At 44.1% G+C, this 25,433-nt stretch overlaps 1 protein-coding gene across 2 annotated transcripts in view; it reads left to right on the plus strand.

The window, feature by feature from the left end:
- Nucleotides 1-279: 279 nt before the first annotated feature.
- LOC119441326 (U2 small nuclear ribonucleoprotein auxiliary factor 35 kDa subunit-related protein 2-like) overlaps nucleotides 280-25,433 on the plus strand; it is a 112,171-nt gene continuing 87,017 nt past the window's right edge. Inside the window, exons 1-5 of one of the 2 annotated variants that reach the window (XM_049661164.1) lie at nucleotides 280-413; nucleotides 474-562; nucleotides 1,361-1,421; nucleotides 15,080-15,142; nucleotides 24,901-25,027. In XM_049661164.1, the coding sequence (XP_049517121.1) occupies nucleotides 343-413; nucleotides 474-562; nucleotides 1,361-1,421; nucleotides 15,080-15,142; nucleotides 24,901-25,027 (411 nt within the window). In that variant the 5' untranslated portion in view covers nucleotides 280-342. The remainder of the gene's footprint in view (nucleotides 414-473; nucleotides 563-1,360; nucleotides 1,422-15,079; nucleotides 15,143-24,900; nucleotides 25,028-25,433) is intronic. The other variant, XM_037705946.2, reaches the window with a different exon arrangement.

A 25,433-nucleotide genomic window follows, 5' to 3' on the forward strand; every position in this document is an offset into this window, starting at 1 on the left:
GTAACTGTCTATGATGGCACTGTGAATGTGGTTTTCAGTTTAAATACGATGGTAAATATGCCGCAGGTACAATGTAACCTGGCCGCAGCAGCAGACGACGCGCGCCGCCTGCGCCAAACCCTCGACCGCAGCGCCAATTTTGTCGTCATGATGCGGAGAAGCGCTGAACTAGTCTTCGTGCCCGGCGGACGGCACACCTACCCATCTAGCCACCGTACCAGGATCCAGGTGTTGGCGTTCAGATCCAAGTCGAGTCGGATCCAAATCCTAATGCGTCAAACGCGAAATCAAGCGGCGAAGTGGGCTAAACGGGCCGCTCTGCACCAATCGCATTTGTAAATAATGACTTGCGTGATGCTCAGCAGGTCTTGCGCCCGAGAGTCTGACTTGAATGCCCCGTCTGCAAAGCTAAAGTAAGTATTTACGATGTAGGGGCTTGGCGTTATGCGAAAACGTTTTCTTTGCTGCCTCAGCCACCGGCGTTTTCGGGCCTTGCTTAAGAAGCTCAGGAGAAAAAAGATTCGCCAGAAGGCTGCGCAGGAGAGGGACCGCATCCTTCAGGGTGAGGACCGTCTGTTTTTCTCAAGAATTCCTCCGGAGTGCTCAGTACACTGCTGATCGGTGCTTGCGCCTGTCTTACTTCAGCTAAGTGGCAGTATGCAAAATGTGTCGTTAGGGTTTATTTCAATGCATCTTAGCGCAGGAAGCTGTTCTGTTAACCTGGTCAGTAATGAACAAAATGCTTGTCATTTGTCATGAATATGCAATGTGGCAACTGCGAGCGTAATGGCGATGCGCTTAAATCTATGATTGCTTCCTCGTTTATTAAGCGCATAATGTATCATGTATCATTATGCTGCGTTGTTAAGTTTTGGTAGTAGTAGGAACTGTCACTTCACAACCAGTAGCTCCGTCTCAGAGAGTAATAGAAATGTAATACAAGAAAACTACTCCCTAGAAGAATTGAGTGCACTGGGAAAACTTTTCATTTTGTTTATTTGCACCAATGTTTCGATTAAACAGCAACAGCAGTGGAGTTCAGTTGTCTTGAACAGTGAACGAAGAGGCAGAGAAAACTGGTGCATTTATTGTCGGTATAGATGCAATGAAAATATGACGCAGCACAAACACTCCTGCGCCTCTTCTGTTTCATGATCCAGCACCACACATTGGAGCTGGGAAAAATTAGGTCCAGCAAGATGCAAGAAATATGTTTATAAATATTGGGCATGATCGTGTGCACAGATTTGTGGAGTCTTTTCTTTCACTTTGTTGATTACCTGAGTTCTGTAGGTCTTACCACATGCTGAAGAGCTGCGTATCTTTAAACCAAGCACTGATTGCAGTTCATTTCATACAGTGGAAGAAAAGGTGCCCCTATTGCCGTGTCAGGAAGAGCAGGAACAGGAAGAACAGGAGAGGTGAGTTGTATACTTTGCCGCTGCTGGCATAATGTGTAGAGCCTGTGCTGTGCTGTGCTTGAGAACTGTTGCTTTTTTCCCTTGTAGTCATGTACAGGCACATTTCAGATTGGTTCCTATAGAAGGAAGTGCAAGCGATGCGAGCAAACACTCTTAGACAGATATGAAGAGGGAGGATATGTGATGTCACTGGATGACTGTCATTTGGATGCTGTCACATGAGAAAGTCTGCCCTTACTGCCGAGTGCACACAGCAGCGAGTTAGTTTGGTGGGAATTCGTCTACTAGCTTCCTTGAAGTGTGCAGCTTGGGCAGTGCAGTTATATGTGCAAACAAAACAGCTATTGGTGTGTCTGCACTGTATGTAGCGAAGTGAACTACAAAAATTCTCAGGTGAATGATGGTGGCGCTCTCTGAGCAGTTTTTGTGAGCATTATTAAGATATGTTTTTTGTAATAAAAAAAGAAGGAGGGGGGGGGAAAGCCACAAGAGGCTGCTTTTGTTCATGAGTGAGATGTGAAAAGTGGCAGCCATGTTTCTCCTGATGATCTGATGAATGCATTTACACAAGTGCTTCATAGTGTGTTCATACCATTAACAATGGGCCGGCATTGTATACAATGCATAGAGACTGTTAATTCACTGGCATTCTCTCTAACAAGGGTTTCAGGTTTATTCATCATCGCAGGAGGAAGCTAGCTTGTCATGCATGGCATCGCAGTGCTTGCGATGCTAAATTCTCCTTCACGAAGCATGCACAAAGTGGCATGTTTCATCACATCTTCCTTTTCACTGTTGTGCACAGTGTTTTCGAATGCTTGCAATGCCAGGTCCCTCTTTTAATGTCACACACGGTGTTGCAATGCCAGGCTGTAGCCCTCAGCAAAGCATGTCCAAAGTGGTTTGCTAGTTGCACGGTCTGTCGCCTTTGTTCACCTCGTGGTGGAATAGGTGCGCCCAATTGCACCAAGAGTTATCCTTTGCACCGTCCTGCTCCAAAACGGCATTTTAGCTGAAATTCATGCCACGCCTGCAAAGAAGCTGAAGAACAAAAGCCTTGTTGTTCGTGTTGCCAAGCTGGTAAAACTGAAAGAAAAACCTAAACCTTGCCATCATCATCCTGGAAGTCAATGGAGTGCCCGATGCCATCAGTGCTCCATTGGCTGTTCTTGCTAATTTGTTGCATTTCTCTTCAGCAGAGGTTCCAGTGTACTGCCGCTTCTTGTGTTTGTGCACTTAGTGCAGCAGTTCTGTTTCCCTCGTAAGTGGCATGGAGCCTGTTTTCCTTCTGTTTCCCTTGTAAGTGGCGTGGAGCCTACTCAAGGAGGCTGTCGGATAAAAAAACAACCGTCGGATAATGTCCTGTCGTAAATTGTTTAGAATAGTTGTTCAGCGTACCACTTGAGTATTACTTTGTAATTCGTATACCCAACCACTAGCATATAAATCACAATTAGTGATAACCTTCCTCGAAACCCTGCATGATCGGAAAAGCAAATCTCGTGGTTGTACTTTAAACAACTTTCATATGATCCATTGTGCAGTTATGCAAACGAGCATTTACACTTCAGAAGTAAGGAAACCTCTGGACTTCACTGTAACTGTGGTTTAGGTGTGCATGTTCTATTGTGACCCTTACATTTCTTTGTTTCTGCAATCATTTTGTTTTCTTGCTCGCTTTTAAGCGTGGTGAACGTGCAAACACCTGTTGCAAGTTGAAATGGCAGAAGCGGCTTCAAGCTGCAATATATACACATGAAAAGCTATTCTATAAAAATATAATGGAGCTAGTTTGGCAATTTAATCATCAATCCTGCATTAATGTGCGTAAAGCCAGCTCAGCTATAATTATTTACCATTTCAGTTGATAACGAGATCAATTCGCTAACTAGCCATATCGGCTATGGATCCAGATGCTGTCACAATCATTTTTGTATGTCTTTTTAGTGCAATAAAACATTCTTTTTCTTCTCCGTTCCATATAATGTTAGATATACATTTAAAACTGTGCATAAATTCTATATCGGCTGTGCCAAATCAACTTTTTTCCTGCGCCAAGATCTGCACCAAAAGGTCAAATGGCTGCTCCACCACTGTTTGCCGATTCTTCCACTCCTTATCTCTTTCTACTAATGGTGTGACGAGGTAATGAATGGGTGGTTTATCAAATGATCACGTGGACGGTTCAGTGGGCGGTTTCTACTGGGAATGGGAATGGGAATCAAGCCCTCGCTCTTTTGGCCACGCACGGCACAACCACAGAGGAGACCTCTCAAGGAGTGTTCAAGGTGCACCCACGCATTGTTGTTGCTGTGTAGACCCTTTGGGTGTTGCTCAGACTTGAGCTTGGTGGAATTTTTTTTCTGCTAAGTGAAATTTTCATGACAAACAAATCTTCAGTGAGGATCAGTCTTGTGATCACCTAAATAGCTGTCGCCATTAAAAGCAGCACTAAGGGCTGCTGTCCGTATACAAATAGTCATTCCAAGTGCTTTTTGCAGCACTCAGTCATTACAGCCATCAAATCGGAATGACACCTTGGCCGGTTTTTTGTAGTGATGCATTATGCTTTATTCTATACTAGTCTTATCATCCACCGCTCACCGGCTGATCCCGTTAATAACATGAACGGACCGTCGCTCTGACCACTGACCAAACGCGAAAAGGCATTAGTGTCAGAAAGGCATCGCTACAAAATAGCAGCCCTTGTTTTGCTCTGTAGTACTGAGCTTACAAAATATGGCACTCAGTGAGGCAGAGTGCACTCGCTCAAAGTGACCCTCACTTTGCCCCGGGGCATGACTGGGCTCTATTGGGATTGATGCCACATGAAAGGTAGGCTTTTAGCAGATTTTTCCATGCTATCTGAAATACTCTTCTCAAGATAATAAATTTGAAATGCTTTTGTGAGTATGGTAGACTTCCGTTAATTCGACTCTGGTTAATTCAGTTTTTTTGCTAATATGATCCTGACCAAATATCCCTGCCGACGCTTACACATTTCATGTGTTCAAAGTTTCTTTATTTGATGTTGAAATGCGCCTTCCTTGGAAACTTTATGGGTCAGTATACATGCACCTGACCCCTATGGTGACTCCAACAGTGGCAGCGTCTGTCTTCGCAATGCATGGGTTACAGTGAATACGTTTGGCACGTGTCTTCTCCCAAAATTACAATTTATGGCCTGCCTTAGGCACATTTTGTATTTACTTGATTCTAGGGGTGTGGGGAATACTTATAAAGCTCGAATATTATCAATTATGATATTTTTAATATTCATATTCGATTGCAAAGAGATATTAAAAAATGGGGGGGGGGGTTCGAATATTCGGTTGTATACGAATCTTCGAATCAAATCTAATATATTGCTTGCTGTGCGGGAGCAAACACGGTTCTTAGCATTTGGTTCTATTTAATCTAAGGATATTGGGGCGATATTGTGCTGAATAGTGTGGTGATTTCGTGCTGCTAACGAAATTTCGCCTATAAAGCACATTTAGCCACTAAACCAGCCAGCCTCTCAGTAGTAAGGGGCACAGGTTTGCGGACAGTGAGGATGCACTTTTAACAGCGAAGCTGTTTGACCTGGGCGTTTGCCATCAGGTGTAACGCCAAAATCTGGGCCAATCCTGGTGGTTGTGCAGAAAGGGTCCAAGCGCAATGCACATGCCCCTGTGAACTAGCGAAGCTGTTTAAGATCGAGGATGGTCCGTCGAGTGTACGCCGCAAAACCTCCGCCTGGCGATGACGTCACCATGCGTCGCTTAGCGACACTTAGCCCCAGCTGCGCCGATCGCGTCGAGCCTCACCACAGCTGCATGAGCCGTGACGTCATCGCGCATGCCACGTCGCTTTGCCTTAGCTTTGCCGAGCCATGGCGTCATGGTGCTGTGCGGAGTAGTTGCCGCGGCTGCGCAGAGGCGGAGCTAAGTTATCTGGAGTTATGAGCCCGCGAAACCGAGCAAAAGCGTTTGAGTGTCCAGAAGTGTCCAGATACTTTAATGACCGAGTGTTCGTTGCTCCTTGGGCTGTCGATGATTCCGGGGTGATCTTGCGCAAAACATGGCCGAACCGAGATAAAGCTGGGCGGCGTCGCCAACTTCGCTGTTTGCCCAGTCTTCGCACCACTAGTGTGAAGCTGCCCCTAATTTGTTTTTTCTTTTTTAGCAGTGCCACACCCAATTCTAAGCTTATTGCTTGACGGCAAGTCCGACGACTCACATAGGGTCAAACACCTCCGAGTTCATGGGCATTTGGTGCGTTATAACAAGGCACAGGCTGGCGAGGACAGCTAGTGGGCATTACCGTATTTTCCGGTGTATAAGACGCACCCCCCACTTTTTGCGAAATTTGAAAAAAGTTTAGTATATAAGACGCACATATATTTACTCACTTGCCAGAAATAAACTTCATTACGTGTGGTTGAGTAAACTTTCCGTACTTACCAGTTAACATCTCGGAAAACTTAAGTCTCTGTAAGAACACTTGTGAAGCGCCAAATTTGCGGGGGGAAATTTCGATGACCACACATTAAGAAACATCCCACGTAAACGCAGGAGAAACATTTTATTTACTCAACACCTTCAAAGTCTTCGTCTTCCAACGTGCTGTTGAAAAGTTGGGCAAATTCTGGCGGTAGCATTGCTGGGGCATCCCTTCAGCTTCCGAGTCGCTGTCGTTGCTGCTTGCGTTGTGCTCAGGTGCTGATGAATCTAGAAGGCTTGCTTTGCAGAATCCTGCAGTGACTGTCGCCACCAAAACCGCACTCCAGGCATCGCAGAGCCAATTGGCGACTTCGCTGAACTTCGTTTTACTCCGCGCCGCCCGAGTGACCGCCCGCTGTGCCACAAGGCTTTGCAAGGCTCAGGGGGAGGGTGGGGAGGCCACGTACTACACTGCGCGCTTACGCCCGGGTGGCTGTATCCTGAAAGCCATCTAAAGAAGGCTGAGCTGATGGAGGGGCTTTAGTGCAAATCATTTTCTCGGCGACGTTGAAATGGCTGCCCGGTTCTCATGTTCATTTGTATACTCCACAACGTTTAACTTCGCCGTGTAGCTCTTTCGCTTAAGCAGCATACTGCAGAGGGACTGTGAAGTTAGTGAACCAAACAACGTGGTAAATGGCTATACTAGGAGAATGCCAGCAAATTTGAAAGTAGAACAAATCGAGAAGTAGACATAGACAAAGCGACAGGAAGGTGTCTTGTCTGACTACTTCTCGATTTTTTCTACTTTCAAATTTGCTGCCATTTTCCTAGTATAGCCATGTACCAACTAGCCCAACAAGCCACCCTCGTGATAAATGGCAATTGGCTGGACCCTGCTGAATCTGGCGGAACAATGCATGGAGGTGCAAATGGGCTGATGATGATGCTGTGCCCATACCCATTGCAACAAGCTGGTGTGACTTGACGGCAATGGACTGATACGAAGAAGTAATAGAAAAAAACAGGAAAGCGAACTTCGAATATGTGTATGCTCGCAAGCAATGCAACTGTCATATTTTGCCATTTTACCCCCCTGCATGTGGCATCCGAAGCATACGCGGCCTCCGTGATCTGAAAACTCGCACAGAGGCGTTTTTTCCCCCTTCACTCTCCTATTTTTGTTTTGTTCTTTTTTTTTGTTATGGCACTCTACTTTTGGCAGGTTGACGGTTCAGTATCGCATTTAGGACACATCATTAGTAATGTATTGTTTTAAATGTTGAAAAAAAAGCCGAATCAACATCAATTCAGAATTTGCCAAATAGAAAAAGGAAAGCAATATTTAAGACGCACCGTTGTATAAGACGCACCGCCGAAAATTTTGTCAAAAAGCTGCGTCTTGTACACCGGAAAATACAATACTAAATTTTCCAAGTTAACTTGAGTCAAATACACAATTAGTATAACGGCTTACTAGTCTAGTTTTTTAACATTGACAATGTAATTGCAATGTTCCAAAATAACAAGTTAACCCAACTTGCTAATAAATGCATAGCATTATTCAATTCGATATTCGAAGCTAAGTATTCGATTTGTATTTAAAAATTGTGATATTCACACACTCCTACTTGATTCTAATGTGAAGCTTTTTCCATGAAAATTGGTCTCAGAATTGCCTGCACAGTGCAGCCAGACACAAAACCAATATCGTGTTCGCAACAACCTACCGTCAGAGCCTACCTAGCCATTGCCATCACAGGAAGATGACAGGACAGGTTTTGGTGTAGCATGACGATGACATACTGCTTTCAATCTTTCATAATGAAATACCATTGAAAAGATGTTATTTTACATCATTGAAGGGAACAGAGAAACAAGATCAGGCAAACACATGCACAGACGTTGCCATACCAACTAGCTCAGATTCAGGCCTTATTTTACATACTAGTCGTTGCATTCTGTGTTTTTAACACGAAAGTGTTTTATGCCGGGGTCCACCAAGACTTCACTGACGTATTTCCGTCACGGAAATACGTCATAGAACATAATACAAAGAAAGAAACCAGAAGAAAAAGTTCCACAAACATGCAAAATTTGGAAATCGAACCCACGACCTCTCGGTCCGCGACGATAGATCGCCGAGCGTTTAACCCATTGCGCCACAAACGCATTTGCAGAGAGCTACACAGACGCGCCTTATATATCTAACACTCCTCCGTGTACCCGCGCTCTTGCTCGGGGCGGTGCCGCCGCCTACGAGCAGAAAAGAGAAGTACTGCATTATGACACTAACGCGCACCGACAGTGAACGCTTCGGTGGTCTCAGCACTACGACGCCTCGATGCCAGCATTCGAAGGGACGCTGGCATCAAGAAGCACTACCAACGCCACCTAGGTGGCCACGTTCACCGTACTCAGCACAGCGGAGCGTGGCCTCCGCAATTAGCTCTGAAAATGTTTCTGAAGTTGATCGCGGAGGCTGCAATTACGACGCGCTGTATGCGCTGATTTGACTCGGTGACGATTCAGTTACGTGCTTTGTCTTGCGCGTTGTGTTAGTGTGTCAGTTACGTGCTTCGTCTTTCGCGTTGTGCTAGCGTGTGCAGCGTAGTGCAGCTTCCATATGCACGACGGTTGCTCATGGTCATCGACGTTGGTAGTCGTGATGGAGGAGACGTGCCACCAGGCGTCAGCGTGGGTGCATCAACGCCTAAGGGCGCTTTAGCCACAAAACACCAATAGACATTATATATCAATGTGCAATAAACATTACACTACTTCTGTGAAGACACGTTTCACTTTCGTGTTCTATACCGATTCCTATATAAGAGGGATCAACCACATTTTTTGGTGTTCCAGTGAGTTGAATTTGTCACAGGATGAACTAGTGAAGTGGTTAGTCTAGGCATGGGTCACCATCCCATGTGGGATTGTTGCAGAGTGTGATAAATAAAGAGTATCAGACGTGCTAGGGACTGTACGTAGGATGACATGTGGTGGTTTATAGACTGCGATAAAGTGCTGTGTCAGAGTGACGACAGTCAACATTAAGTGTAAATAAATTTCCATTCTTTGAAGGTAAAGTTCACTGGTTTCATTTTTTCCTTATTTCCAGAATAATAGGTGTGCTAAAATTTTCTTGCTAAGACATTGGGTGTGCGTTAGATTTCTACTTCGTTTAGAAGCTCTAATTTCACTTCCATGATAGTTTTCTACATTGAACCCATAAAATGTGGGTGCATGTTCAATTCGTTTGCGTGTTAGAATTGGGTAAATACTGCCAAATAAATCGGTGGTGGGCTTCTCGTTCAATTTGACCTGCCGGATAAGCCGATTGACTTTCTCAGCATCATGAAGGTTGAATTAACAGAAGTTGATTTTATTTTGGTATAGTACTGCTAAACTAGGAGCATAAAAAGAAAGCTGTAGTACTATCTATACACAACAAGTACAGGCATACTGTACTGACTCACCCACTAACCTCTTAGCTGCTTCTAGTTTAAAAACACTTTCTGTCAGAGTGAACGAAGTTCACTATAACCTACTTCAGCTTCTGTATAATAACTTTAGTTAGACATGTAAGCATCAGTACACATTAACAGTGCATTCTTTCAGTAGTGAAACATTCGTTCTTCCCGCTTGCAATATCCACTGTGCATTGTCTTCGTGTCAGCTGCGATAGGAGGATTGTTGTGCTGTGCATCATTGTTCGTAGTGCTGCCACGGCACTGCTATCTTCTATTTATTCTTCCTAAACAATTCTTTTTCTCAAAATTTTCTGCTTTTATTTTTATTGTTTATTTTCGAAAATAATTTGTGCAATGTGAACTTTCAATGTGCAGCTATGGCCACACTGAGTCATTGCTCGTAGTTCTCACGCAACACTGCAATTTTCTATTTATTCTTTTTACCTTTTTCCTGACTTAATTTTTTTTTCAGTTTTCTTTTTTTTTCTAATTTGTGCAATATGAACTTGCAATCTTTATTACTGCCTGAAAGCAGTGCAAATGCAAATGTATAATCTAGGTGGATTTAACCTATGTTTGTTGGATGAAACATTTATTTGTCCATTACCAAACAGTAATTATACATTAACAAGCAAGAAGTATTGAAATCAAAATAAATAAGACATTTCCTTGAAACTTATGAGTGATAATGCATGTGCATCCACATTTTCTGTGCAAGATGGTGCATTTTTTGTGTATTCATTTATTGAACTTCATTTGATTGTATATTGCCACATGCCTTTCGGGCTTTGCAGCTGTGACCCTCAAGTGACGAGTGTTACCGCATTTACACTCACACAAACCTGCCCCGATACCAGCTTCGTACGAATTATGCAAGTATGAATCGAAGGATCAGAGAAAAAACGGGGATAGCCGATATTCTAAGCGGAAGAAATGGAGCTGGGCAGGCCATGTAATGCATAGGATGGATAACCGGTGGACCATCAGGGTTACAGAATGGATACCAAGAGAAGGGAAGCGCAGTCGAGGTCGGCAGAAAACGAGATGGGATGATGAAGTAGATAAGTGTAAATTATGTAGGTGAAGTAAATAGTAGCAGCCCTGAAGTTCTGGGCTCCAATGGGGCCTCTTGTGGCACTTTTAGACGAGATGTGAAAGCGCAGTTGCAGTCAACGAGAGAAGTAATGGGCAAGTAGGTAAGAAAGCCAGATAAAGACAACCAAAGCTGAGATGACATTGCACAAAACTAATTTGTACGGCTATAAAGATGAAGCACTGAACAATTGAGGAAACCTAAAATATGGCAGGGAAAGAGACCATTCCACAGCATTGAGTTTCTGTAATGCACAAGAAGTCAAGAAAAAACACCTGCAAGTTATTAGCCGGTGTAAGAAATAAAGAGGCTGGCACTTTAATGGAACAGCATAGAGAATTTCAAACATGAATTCAGGTACATGACCTGCAGGTACAGACGTTGTTGTGGACATGTTTGGAGTGCATAGCCTCTCTTTTGAGTAACAAGTAGCGCACTCTGACACAAAGCAGCACTTCTCATAAGCTCTGATTTTATGTTGTCTACCTGCAAAACTGTATCTGACAATGTGTCCATTGCAGAACTTATTCTCTCTTTCTCATCAATGTCTTGCACATAATTTATACAACGACGGCTTTTTTACTCGTTTTGAAAAGGCCTCACGTCTTGGAAGAAATGATGCAAGCTGTGCAGGAATTAATGAGAATGTTTCGTTTGCATGCGGCTGCTTACCCATCTACAGAGAATATGTGTTTGGCATATCAGGCAATGCAAGTAGTCAGGTTTATTACCTGTGTGTGACTTGTTCCGCTTTCAGAAAGCTTGGAGGCATCCTTGTGCAACGACGTGTTCATTTAGAACAGTTGTATTTATTTGTGATTGTTTATTTGTCTGTACAAAGTGTGTGACCGGGCTAGTTGGTAATTCATTGTAAACAACTGTGCACTAACGGACAGGAAGAAGAGACGAACACCCGTCTCTTCTGTCCAGAGGAAGATGGATGCGTGCCCGTCTTAAGAAAAAAGAAAACAAGTCCAAGGTGCTTGTGTCCACATCTACTTGCCTGTCCTCCATCCGCACTGCAGTATGCGGGCAGGGTGAAAAGTGTACGGGATCTGAGAAGGGGACGCAAAATATTTTGTGAGCCTGGCCAGGCAACCTGGATTTCAAGTGTGCACAAGTGTACATGAACCATGAAACCTGTCTAATAAGTGCAAGCTAAAACTGGGCCGTTAGCTTTTTTGCCGAACCTGCATCCCGTAAACTTTTTGACCCTTCCTGTACATCAAACTTCTTATGGGAAATAGGCTTCTCAGCTTTCAAAGGGCCAGAGCTCTTCACGAGGAATTGTTGTCCAAGGGCTGTCATTGGTAAGCAACACAAATCTCCTCTAAGATAAAAGGGAGTTTGGAGAAACTGCACAATGGCACGCTATTGAAGCAAGAAATGTGGTTTTGCTTCTAACGCAGCAAATTTGCCTTCTGATTTTGAAATTTAGCCAGCATGTGTGCAAAATCAGAGTACTCACGTTGCGGGCCTGTCATTGTTCGGTGCGTTTCATGACAATTACAGCAGTGGGTGACTTGTATTTTCAGGCTGACCTGCATTCTGTGGGAAGGGACATTCTCCCATTCCACTTTTGACATCAGTGGCACAGGCAGACAGCTGAAATTGTTGTGCTGCTGCTACTCCTGCTATATGCACTATATCCTTTTGTGACATGCTGCGTTTTGCAAGTTCTTACACTTAAATCTATCCAAAATTAGCTGTATTTAAAAATTCAAGAAGTGCATACAAAATACTTAAACCGATAGCCTGTGCAGCTTTTATGTGATCCAGTACAGAAAATGCATACATGTTTGCTCAACAAGTAAGAACATTGTTTACCCGGTTACCTCGACTACATTTAAAATACCAGCAATTTTTTTTATCATGTCAGAGAAGTAGTTGGTTTAGATTTGTCAGCACTTACTATTGCATGTTTTGTTCATATATAAATTGCAGTAATAAATTGAAACAAGCAAAAAGACATCATGCTGAAAAAGAAATCGAACCGGGCAGCTGCTTGTCGTGATGGTCGGAGATGATGTTAAGACAAGCACTCATTAAGAACATCAGCACTTGTATAAAGACATTTCGGAACAGTGTATTTAAGTACAACAAATTTGAAAGTAATTTTTCTAAATGGCTCATCTTGGTAAAAAAAAGATTGTTGAAAAAGGTTGTTCTGCCAACACCCTTAGACTAGTTGAACATGTTCATTGATGGCTCTGCACATCCAACAACTTCATAAGATGCTTGCACTGGCGGGCTGATGTCATGAGCACAGGCTGGCCAGCAGAAATATTGTTGAGGACATAGCTTGTGAGTGCGCAAGGCCATATTTGATGTAGGTTGCAGCAGAATAAGTTGCGCTATTTGGATCACATCACCAAAATGCCCAGGAGATAAAACGATGAAAATTGACTTCATATATGTACTCCTAAAAAACGTTGCAGATGTTGTTAATCTTCTAGCTTGTTTTTAGATTCATTTACATTTGTGCTCTTCGGTTAGTGTAATAGCTGACTGATTCTCAAATGTCATTGGGCATGCTCAGCGTGATGCACAAGCTTCATACACATGTAAACTTGCACCTGCCCCACAAACACGGTCTGCCTTCTCAAAGCTTGTTGATGGTGCGGGTGTAGTTCAAGTTTCAGTTTTGATGGTTTTTGTATTCCCTAAGTACCAGGGAAATTATAGTGACGCACAGAGAGAGTTAGGTCCAGGTCATATGTTGACAAGTTATGCCTGCATGCTTTACAACATTTACGGCAGATTGTAGAGCTTGACGGTCAGTGTGGGAACAGGTGCCCCGGTAAGCTACACCAGTGTTAGTAACAGTTTTTCTTTAAAGGGACAAGGTTGCCAGATCACGATTCACAACACTCCATTTTAGTAAAATGTCACTAAGTGAGGCTGATGACTTGCTAAGAATTGTATTTTTTGTTTTAATTGTTCCTGAATCCATAGTGACCTTGATTAATGTTTGTCAAACTATAGCTTTAAATTACTTCCTGTGGCGGTGAGTTGACAGTCGGCATGTAAAAATACAAAGACCCTGATTTTGTAAAACAATAGTACCACATTGTGTTTTGCCCTAAAAAGCAGCTTTAATGCACCTTTATGACCCACTAATAAGCTATGTGTTATGTTTTTGTTAGTTTGGTTTAGGTTTTTAGAACTAGCATTAGATGGAGGTGCATATATCCACTTTGAGATACAAGGGGCAAAAGGCATTGAACTTAGTCAAATTCGCCTTGAGGAATTTCACCAGGGCAATTTACTGGTATTATAACATCTCTGAAATATCACTAAAAAGTTGCTAAGACTCCAAAAAAGTTAAATTGTCAATAAGGTAATTAAGAACTTGCTAAATTAGCACCTTTCTTGCCAAATTACCAACACCGTATTGCATCCTCGTTGGGAAGATGAATTGTGCATGTTCACCTTGGCCTATAAAAATGGGTTCATTGAAGAGATAATGCAAGTAGATGTCTTGGGGAACATACATGGCAGCCAATAGCTTTATTTCAGTACAGTGTACAATAGAAAAAAAATAAAATAAATAAAGGCCCTAGCACACTGTCGTGTGGCAAAGCTCACATAACTTGGTCGACGGGCATGTGAACTGAGGGGACTTGTATTCTGACAGATACAACTTTAATCCTGTTCAAACATAGAGGTGTGAATGTTCAATGCTTTGCTTGAAGTCGATGTTCAGCAATTTGGTCAAGCACTTTAGAATATTAAAGAAATACTGCATCACCAAGAAGGCTAGCATTGACAAACGAGGGTTGATTACAAATAAAATGAGTTAGCTGATGGTTGAATGAATGCTGAAAGCTGCGCTTATGAAAGATAATGAGGGATACTCCTTAAGGGATACTGTAGAATTTGCAGGAAAGTGGAACAAGTTGAATATGTAACTTGTTGCAATGTGCAGCAATATAGTAACAGTTTGCTCCACCATTTGTTCAGTTGGGCACTGGGCTATAGAGGGGTGTACTTGGTCTTGGTATAGCACATTTATAAGCTTGAAACAATCTTGGTTTTGTTATGGCAGTGAACTGGTGATGATGGGGTGTTTCATGAAGAGTGATATTTGAACAGAAGTTCAGAAGCCTTCAACGCTAAACATACTGGGGCAGTATGTTATCCAATACAGGAGAAGTAGCGCAATTACAACAAATAGTAGCAATGGCACAGAAGAACTGCACAGGAGGTTTAATGTGATAGTCGCCAGACAGAGTGGGCAAGAAAGGCACTGTGAGTGTTTCGAATGAATCTGCACATTCTAATATATGTTACTTTCAATGGAAATAGGTGAGCTGCGATATGTTTTATGACGTCTGAAACATGGCTGCTTTACTGTTACTTGTGTTTAATTTTATCTCATTATATGCAGCAGTTGTAATATTTTTCTGGTAAAGGATATCAGTAAGTTGCTGTCTATGACTTCGGAGTGGCTGTTGTATTTGTGCCAGTGTTTAGTTCTAAATCCTGGTAAATTAAAGTGTTTAAGCTTTGCTTGGCAACTATTGCCTCACATCCCTTCTTAGGCCGACTGTAGACGATGAGCAGGATGTTTAGTTTAGTGCCTGTAGATGGGGCTGCAGATTTCTGCCACTTCTTGCATTTCTAAAAGCCTTCGTTGCCATCCTTGACACTAAGCTGCCATGCCTCCAGGTGGCGCCTTCCTCTGCTTTTAAAGGTGTGCCTTTGTCTCGACAACTCGCTGCATTATTTCTGGTTTGTGCTTCTGCATTTCAAGAAATAAATGCAGGTCAAAAGAAGAGATTTGTTTATTTCCAATTTTTTTTCGTATGTAAATGTTATGCTCACATATTATATTTCTACATGCTAACTGTTAGAATGAAATTTGAACTTAAACCTAATAAAAAGTGCATCAATAAAATTTTGTGCTGCCTTGTGGCTGCATTATGATTGGGCGGAGAATAAAAAAAGAGAAGAAAAAAAATGATCTTATCAAGCAATGAGAGAACAATAAAAGAACAACAGGTGGCTAATCTGGAGCCCTCCACTAAGGCATCTTAATTCTGTCAGATCAATTAGAGTTCAATTTTTCTGGAAGCATTTTTTTTCTCACAAATACAAGACTTATAAAAGCTGCCCAAGAAAGTGCTAACATAATGTAATGCACAGCAAGCAGATAGGAATATTTGTAGTGCTTAGCCTATTATTGGAGGTACAAGAGTATACTTCTAGGAAAAGTCAAAATAATGTTTAGGTATTGCTGCGACAGACACTGAAAAGCATCTCTGACACTTAGCAGTTGAAAAGGGGAAAAGCAGTAGCTTACTAATTTGTGCCAGAGGGATTGTTTTAAGTGGACGTTGTGGGAGATTCAGCAGTGTGTCATGTTTCGGTGTCATGCTGATTGGCACACAGTGCGTCTGACGCTGTGCACTTCAGTTGACCCCGTGGCACAGTGACCCTGGTGCACACTGTAGTGTTATGAATGGCTGACTGTCGCTCTGCTTCCAGGGAATCAACAACTTCCCTCACTTCACTCATTTCATCAACCTTTCATCAACCTTGGTCAGCTTGTGACCGAGAATGCCTCTGAACAGGAGGAAACAGAACTCTGTTAAACTCTTTTAGTATTGGTATGTGGGGGGACTAACTTCCGGCTGATCTTTGCTGGTTCTTGTGAAGTTTGATATTACCGAGTCTGTGCCTGAGTAATCATGCCCGATGGTAATTACCATATACACTCATGTAAGGTTCACACTCTTTTTAGCAGTCTTGCCAGAGTACAGCCAAGGCAAGAGAGTGGGCCACCTCAGTCCCTGTGCTCTTTCTTTACCGAAATTGTGATTGCTATTGTTTTCAGAATGCATTTTCTTTTTCCCTTGAGCTTCTCTCACTCTATGGGCTAGCAACATACACATTTGTTTCAACGCCGAAGTTGCAGCTGGTCACACATTCCATGATACCTTGCTTCAGCATAGCATTGTAAGCTGTCGGACACTTTCTCCTGGTAGTTGTGTGCAAAAACACAGCTGGCTGGGCTAGCCCAAATCTGGGGGTGCGCTTTTCAGTTTTTTCCAGTTTTTTTTTCTTGGAATATTGGTCTGCCATAGTAGGGTTGTGGCTCTTGCTCGAGTGTACATGGTAGCCATTTTTGGAAGCACATAATGTGAAGCAAAAACAATGTGTGAGCACATTCACAAGGTTTCATCTGCTATGCCCAGATTCTCATTTTTTTCTTTCTTAGACACGACATGCTTCTGAAATGTATTTCAGACAGGGAATCCACATGAATCTGTAGATTTAAAGAGAGTCTGTGCAGACATCTTGATGTACTTGACCCTCTGTCTGTCTACTCCAAGGTCGAGGGTTGAGACAGGTTGGATGAGCAGAGAACGCATTCACAAGTGCAGGCAAAGCATGCGGGACTCATGAGTGTCATTGTGTACACATGTACTTCAGAGGCTTAGGTGGAATTTGTGCAACCTTTAAACTCAGGTTGCTGGTGTCCACCCCTTTGTTAAATGCCAATGCTTTTCATGTGTTAGCTGTCGGACACTCAGAAGTTAGAGGTTTCCCACTGGAACACTGCGTGCAGGATACGAGTCTTGCTGACCAAGTTCCCCCATTTCCCTGCAATGTAATAATGGCTCCAGCGGAGACAGTTTCATCTGTTTAATACCAACACAATTTATGAAAGATATGTCTGGTACATCTCCTTACAAATATGTTTCAATGAAATGTTTTTATGTGCCTTATACGAGGGTTGTCCGTAAATTAAGGGTCCCGATGATTTTTCACAATGAGAAACATGTTTATTGGCATTGAATAATACATTTTTGGAAAGCTTAGACTTTCCCCTATTTTTCGACATAATCGCTGTTGAGATTATGTTGAGGTAGCTTAAGTCTCATATTTCAGCTCCTCTCCGGTTCTGAAATGCGTCCTACCCAGGTGTTTCTTCAATTCAGGGAAGAGATGGTAGTCACTTGGGGCTATGTCTGGGCTGTAGGGCGGGTGTGTGACAGTATCCAATCCAAATTTGTTGATGAGATCGTTTGTTACACGAGCGATGTGCAGGCAAGCGTTGTCCTGATGGAAATGCGCTTCTTTCGTGAGCATGCCTCTTCTCTTGTATTGAATTGCGCGGCAAAGGTTCTTCGTCTCACAGTAGCGGTCCGCATTGATTGTTGTACTGGCAGGCATGAATTCTCACAACAATAACCCCTTCCTGTCCCAAAAGACGCTCGCCATCACTTTACTGGCAGACAGTGTTTGTTTGAACTTCCGCGTCTTCGGCGACTCTGGATGTTTCCACTGACGGGATTGTTGTTTCGTTTCCAGTGTCGTGTAGTGGACCCAGGTCTCGTCCCCAGTGACAATAGAGTCCAAGAATTCCTCGCCATTGGTTTCGTAGGTCTGAAGAAATTTGCGGGCCGCTTCAACACATTGCCGTTTGTGGTCTTCCATAAGCATTTTCGGGACCCACCTTGCACAAACCTTGGCACACCCTAAATGGTCTGTCAAATTTTTGTCAATGCAGGTCTTGCTGACATCGGGGATCATCTCGCAGAGCTCCCGAACTGTCGCCCTTTGATCTTTCAGCATTGTTTCTTCCACTTTCCCAATTTTTTCGTCTGAAACCGATGGCCCTCCAAAACGCTGTTCGTCATGGACGTACGTCAGTCTTTGAATTCTCTGCACCATTGTCTTTGACTAATAGTGCAATACCACATGCGTCAGTGAATTCACCGCTAATTTTCTTGTTTCCTTCCCTCCTCTCTCTCCCTGTCATCTTTGTGTTTCCCATTCCCCCGGTGTAGGGTAGCCAGCTGGACATTATTCTGGTTAACCTTTCTGCCTTCTATCTTTCTCTTTCCTCCTCCTCCTCTGCACCATTTGTGCACTTGTACGCTCATACACTTTTCTCCTTAGACTTTACACAGTAGGGAAGTAATGTCCACCGGCGCAGTGTTTTTTACACACAAAGTCACAGGCCTGTGTGGCACATGCAGCACAGTCACAGCGTAAGCTGGCGGAGCGGCTCAAGAGTATCTCCAATTTCTGCATCACGCACAACAGGGTCTTTGCGGCAAAGTCTGTTCGCCTCGTTTTGACGAGAACAATCTGAACTGTCCGCCCGGTGTCAACGGCGAGCTGCGGCTTGTATGCTCTCTGCACAGCAGTCTGCTGAGCTCGATGATGCCTGGTTGTAGCCGCACACGTAGCTCTACGATTCACTTCTTCAGCAGCGGTTGGTACCTTGCGAGGAGATGCCATAACATGTACTGAAGAGGTATCCAGAATACATGGCGCACATCTCACATCCCTTGACCTGTGGCACGGTACATTGTTGTTGTTGATGATGATCATGATCATTTATTGGAATCTTCAAAATGGGCTGGTGACAAATAGTCATCGAGCCTGCTTGAGTTAACCAGGTCCAGTTACATGCACTGTGCAACTGGTATATGCAACTTAGATGTCGGGCACGCTGTGTTTGCAGGCGCCTTAACTAGATGGCACCACCATACTGGCGGAAGCTCGGGATCGCGCTGACTGCGTGCCTCCTCTGAGTCGCATCTCGTCGTCTGCGCTTGCGCGCCTGCCTAGGGCGCACTTATAGGACATTTTTACGCTGCCTGTTAGCAAGCGCTTGTGTGGCTCAGTGGTAAAGTATCCAACTCCCGCGCAGCGGACCTGGGTTCGATCCCGGCGGAAACCGGGTACTTTTTTTTTCGCATTTCTGGCGATAACGATTAAGGTCACCAGTGGCAGCGGCAGACACCATCGCGAACCTAAATGGCTTTTGGAATGAGCCCATAACAGCTTACGTTGTAAAACGAATCACAGAGTCTAATTCGCACCTGGCGGGAGAAGCAAGTGGGAGCTCCATCTCTAACGGCTGCCAAGCCAAGACTGACAGACAGCTCGCCGGGGCGGGGAGAGGGGGAGCCAAGCTACATGCCAGTGTCGCCGCATCCCGCATCACAGCGTTCCTCATGACTGCAGCTCCTTGGGAACCTTATCTTATGGACAACCCTCGTATCATTGGAGTTATTAGTGACCAAATTCCTCAGTGGCAATGGCTATCCTGTTGTCGTTCCTGCTCCACTTAAGTTGTGCATTGGGCCTACTTGGAACAGTGGCCACCATATCGGCAAGATCTTGAGAGTCGTGTTGTCCCTCTTCTTACGTCTGCCCGCCTGACTTCTTTCTAGCTCCACTCTGTCTTGAGCCTCAATCTTGAGGTCATGTAACGCCACTCTTCGTCTGTTTCCTATATCAAAGGCCATACTTATTGATACAGTGGTGTTGATATCCACCACCAGATGGCACTGCTGCTCCATCGATGACGTAGCACAAGTGCGATGCACAGGTAATGTTGCAGTGTGCCAATAGAGAGTCATATATTGGCCATGCCTTTGTATCTGAAACAGTTTTTATTGCGATAGCAATTATATGGACACTTCAAGCAGATTTCTTCCGTTGGCGTCGCCGTTGCCATGAGGTTCCGTATAAAGTCCAAGGGCGATAAAATCGTCGCTGTGCGGTGTATGTGCGAGTGAAAGCGCGCGTGGGACACCCGCTATCACGGAGAGCGAACGCACAGTGGAAAGCAAACGCGACTTCCGTGGCGCGAAACGCTGTGGCGGTATGGGAGGGAGGGGGGGAAACGCTTTGCTGCGGCGCCAAATGCGTATCTTGCAACCAACCGGGCGCAAGAGGAACTGGCGACGCAATCTCCCATGCGAAAGGAGCAAAGTGGGAAGGCAGCGCGTGAGGGAGAGGGGGGGGGGCGGCCTCTACTCTGCCAACAAATACATTCATGTACTTTGCGCTTTGCACTTGGTTCTTTATTATATGTTTGCACCGGTACGGGCTGCCGGTGTTGTCGCGTGCGCCGTATCTTGCAAGCGATCTCCACACCGCTCTGACCTTTGTATGCGCTGTGCATTCGGCTGCTGAGTTTCCGTTGAAGCGATAGACCGCACGAAACTTCGCTCGCTGCGGTGGCTGTGCTTGCTGCCAGTGTTTTGACAGTGGTTGTCTGTGGTCATAGAGTGTGATTTATTCTTGTGTGCTTGTGCACGCTGACACCATGCTTGTTAATTCAGTTAGTAAGTGAATGTGTCCAAGTTTATGTAGCCGATAAAACTACTATCCCTACTCCGAAGCCGCATACGTCGACGCTGCTCAATATTTCTTGCCACATAACACGTACGCAATTAGCGTAATTAGCCTCCCCAAGATCATCAACAACAATAGCAACAACCAATTTATGCCCTGAGCAACACCAATAAGGACGGCCTGTTCTGTCCGTGCCCTCAACTCGGCGGAGGCAGAAGAGGCGTCCATTACCCTCGCTGCAGCAGCCGGATTTACAACTATAATCAGCGACTCAAAGGACGCTATATCCAACTTTGCACGTGGAATCGTGGCCCCAGCCATGCTACGAATACTGCATCCCCTACTCTCCCCTAAACAACAAGATAGTGGAGAAGAACCCACCCCAATTGAATTGATATGGGTCCCGGCTCACGCAGGGAACCCGGGGAGCGAGGCGGCCCACCGTTGTGCTCGAGGATTCGTCAGCCGAGCGGTGGGTCCCGTCTCTGACCCAGGGGACCTGGTCAGCGAGCCACTGACCACATACCATGAAATTGGCCAATACTACCGCCTCGCAAGACGGACAAAACCCCCACCTCATCCCAAGCTCACCCAGGGACAAGAAGTCACCTGGCGCCGACTCCAAACGCACTCCTTTCCCAGCCCACAAATATACGCACACTTTTACCCTGACTTGACAGACTCACACTGCTCATTATGTGGGTCCATAGCCTCCTTAAATCATATTCTCTGGGACTGCAGAGAAGATCCCCCCCCCCACCAGATCTCCTGGCCGCTCCCTCGCCTGAAGCGCGGGAAGCGATACTCATGAACCCGAACCTGGAGGTTCAACTTCGGGCCATCAAAAGAGCCGAGGAGGTGGATGTCAGGCATCACCTGGTAGCCACCCCACACTAAGCCAAATTAACAAAATAAAGTTGTTTCCTCCTCTCTACTAATTTGATATAGCAATTGATGCTTCGCCTTTCAGGCGAAACTGCAACATTTTTTTTAATGGCCATATCGAATGACTTTGGGTGATGGGGCCAGTTACACTGCTGTAACGCAGCTTTTTTCGCATCATATCCAACCACTTATGTACATTTCCTCATGTACAATGTAGTTAAACTCTAACTCAAATATAAACGATAGATGAACGAGGAAAATACAACCTAAGTAGCAATCATAAACCTGTAACACTGAACTTTGGGTGAGATACCAATGCAATGCAGCATACAATAACAGGACACTCAAAAATAAATGAAAAGCAAATAACAGATTGCAAAAAACAGAAAATAAAATAAAGGCCCTTTCTACAGCGGTCTGGGATTACAAGAAGCTCGCAGGTGTTATCCAGCAGGAGATAAGACAAACATGGCTCAAACGTTGTTAGAGTCAAAAGAGGAAGCCACGCAAGTGGTGAGACAGGACAAAATGTTTGGTTAACACAAAAGTGCTGTTCATGTGGAACCAGTACCGGGAAAAAAATAACGGCAGTAATTAAGGAAAGTACAAAAAAAAGGGTTATACACATCATTAAGTACATAATATTTGCGAAAGAGATGAAGGCACACCAAAAAAAATTTTGAAACCACATGACAACATTGGGAGCAACTGCAGATGTACAGACCTTCAGAGGGGATAAAGACGGTGACCAATACTTGCCAACCTTTACGATTTTATTCTAAAATGCCTGATTTTTATCGCTCGTTTATGATTGCCGCATTGACACAAATATCTCCGATTTTTCATTTGTGTATTGTTTAGAGTGAAACCAATATAAAATAAAAAAGGTATATTAGCCGAGTGATATTTCATGGCCAAATTTTTTGCACCTATGAATTATACATAGACCAACACACGTGATAACGACATCAACCACTGGTATATGAGCAACCAAACCATCGACAGCCATTACGTTAATATTTCATTAATAAGCTTCACATTCATCGCTGATTGTTTTGGGGAGGATTGTTCTTGCTGTGACTACAGAGCACAGTGCCCGTTAACAGAACAAAGTCTGGGAATCTTTAATAAACAGCCAATATATTGAATAATCGAACAATATTTTACATTTCCTACCAAATGTTTGTATTTTTGAACTTTCTATGTAGCGCTTTTCAAATTCTAAGGTTGGCAGGTCTGGTAATATATTAGAAGGAGACGATGCACTGCCATATGTTTGCGGTATTATTAGCGGTAAACTGGGCAAAAATAAAAACGATAGTCCCAACTCAACCAGATCCAGCAACAGAGAAGCTGGCGAGCAGGAAATTTAACTTAGAATACTTCAACTGGGAAAAAAAAAGCCAGAAGGAAATGCCCCTAATAACACAGCACCAGGACCCAATTAAATCCGAATACAGCTAATCAAACGGCTGCTTCCAAAGAGCAAGGCACACCTGACTAGCTCTGGTAGGCAAGTGAATAAACCGAGGGAAATTTCGTTGTGTTGGGCGAAAGCACACTGATTCTGAGCTATAAAAGCAAAGGAGATAAGATGTGGCTTATACAGACCAGCAGCAACGCTGGTGATATATAGAATGCCAAAGCAGAGTGGGTGGAGAGAAATGCAGAATATTGGGGGAAATACAGAATGGATACAGGCCAGGCCGACAATGAGAAAACAGTGTCCTTGTACTAACTCGGTGCATAGAGATTTTCAATGGCTCAGTACAGATAACTATAGCCAGAGTGTTTTGATATTAAGGGCAGGGGGGGGCTTAGTGACATATCCTCGAGGAGCAAGAGGGCACAGATATTTAAGTGCTGCAATGAGGCAGAAAATATCTTGGCCTTAATTTTAACGCGGAGAAATGGGAGATTATGGTCTTCAATGAAGTATTGGACTGTTATCAGTTCAACAGAAAGTGGTATGCATTAGTCGTGCATTATAAGTACCAGAGTACATAAACAAAGGAAAGGAGAATGCAAGTATAATGAGCACTTTGGGGCTGCAATAAATGGTAAGTGGCGTGAGAAATATGGAAGGAAGTAATGGTGCCAGTGCTAACATTCACAAAGGCCATTCTGCGCTTAAAATCGGAAACCTTGTCTGGGTTGAAAGCTAATCAAATATTGGTAGGCTGCTTGGCTTTGAGGGCCCACAATAAAAACACAAATGAAGAAATGCAAGGTGATACTGGTGGGGCCTACATTGAAGTAAAGAAGCTCCAAGCAAAATTAGATGGAGGAACATGAATGATAAGAAATTGGCCGTTAGACTGCATAAATGTTTGCATCTCAAAAGCATGGACACAGAATGGAGGAGGAGGAGGTCAAGAACGTTCGCAACCAAGTACAGTGTAACTGAAAGTGTAAATTAACAATTGGATGCTATTGGCAACAAAGAATACAAGGATGGAAACAATACCGTGGAGATTTACTAGTATGGCAAGAAGGAAATTGGAAAGGAAAATTTGTACGATAACACAAAGGGCCTTGCTATTTGAGGCCTGAGCTGGCTACCTGAGGACAAAACATGCAGGAGCAAGTATTTCCGCTGCAGCAAAAATCTAGAGACGACTCAGCGCATTGTAATGGAACACTAAGATATCCAACCAGAACTCTAGAAAATGTTTACATTTCAGAAGTGCTGGGGTTCGAAGCTGATGGGAGGTGGAACTGGTCAGCCATGGAGGCCAGCCATAGATGATTGGAGTATTCGCAGAAAAAAAAAAATGGAAGAGTTTGGGGATGGGGATCGTCGCAGGTGTGCGATATAGGAAGAATACTTGATTATGGTATGGTAATACATAACTAGCTCACACAGGCCACGTGGCTATTTGTCACCACCTCAATTGAAAGGGGATGCTGTTAGCAATAATTATCGACATCGTCGGAGGTAAAGCCCTCCCTCCCTATCTCTCCCTCACACCTCCTCATCCCATCATCCTCCCCATCCCATCGCCAGCACGGCATTGGTTTCTGTCTGGGGACGGCGCTTCCTGGCTGATTTCTCCCAAAGAATGGGATCCCACCAACATTGGCTGATGCTCCCAACGTTGCCGGCGTCCCACTTTCAAGGAGAAACCGGCAAAGAAACGCTCTCCCCTGACTGCAACCAGTGCTATGATGGTGATGGGATGGGGAGGATGATGGCTGTGTGAACCAGGCCGAACTGTGACATTCAGAGATTATTACCTTGCTGCATTTAAAGAAGTCTACCCAGTAGTCATCACATTTACTTTTTGCATGACAGTAAAGAAAGCAGGTGATGGGGACACTCATGGCTGCAAGTGGTGGATGGCCATTTATCACACAACTGCAGTGTTGTGAAGACAACTCTGCACTTTCCAGGCATTGGAGTCGTTTAGTTTGAGAGATGAAGTAAAACCATGCTCGGCTCTCTCATTCAGTGTGTCCTGAGCTCTTGGTGCTGCCGCACATCTGACTTCCTCATGCAGGCAACGGCAGCATGAGCTGTGGCTGGAACGGGAAGCGGAGGCACAGCGCGAATTCAAGCAGCGATGCCGCTTGGAGGAGGAGCGCAGAACAGCCCTTGCCAACCGGGCTGAGGAAGCCAGCAAAGAGGTCAGTATTGTTTCTGCTGTTCAGTGCAAGCGTGCTTTAAGGAGCATGCTGCCACAGTTCATTTATTTATTTATTTGTTATCCTCAGCGCCATAAAGGCATTACAGTGGGGCGTTGCAAACAGTATGAAACGTACATGGAAAATATCTTCACATCCATACATAACTTGTAAGGAAGAAAATAATAAGAGCTATACCAGTTTCATTGTATGCAAAGTTCTACACAGGCAGTGTGTCCAGAGAAAACAAATGGGAGTTTGATACTTCACAAGACCAAAAATTTGTTCATCTGACATTTCTTAAAATTTATTTAGGAATACTGCAGGCCTTAGAAGGCCCAGGCAGGAGGGGAAAGGTACATACAAAAATGAAAATACAATAGATTGACGAAGGAGTCGAAAAGCTCTG

Source organism: Dermacentor silvarum, chromosome 2 (genome assembly GCF_013339745.2).
Source record: "Dermacentor silvarum isolate Dsil-2018 chromosome 2, BIME_Dsil_1.4, whole genome shotgun sequence".
Lineage (NCBI taxonomy): Eukaryota > Metazoa > Arthropoda > Arachnida > Ixodida > Ixodidae > Dermacentor > Dermacentor silvarum.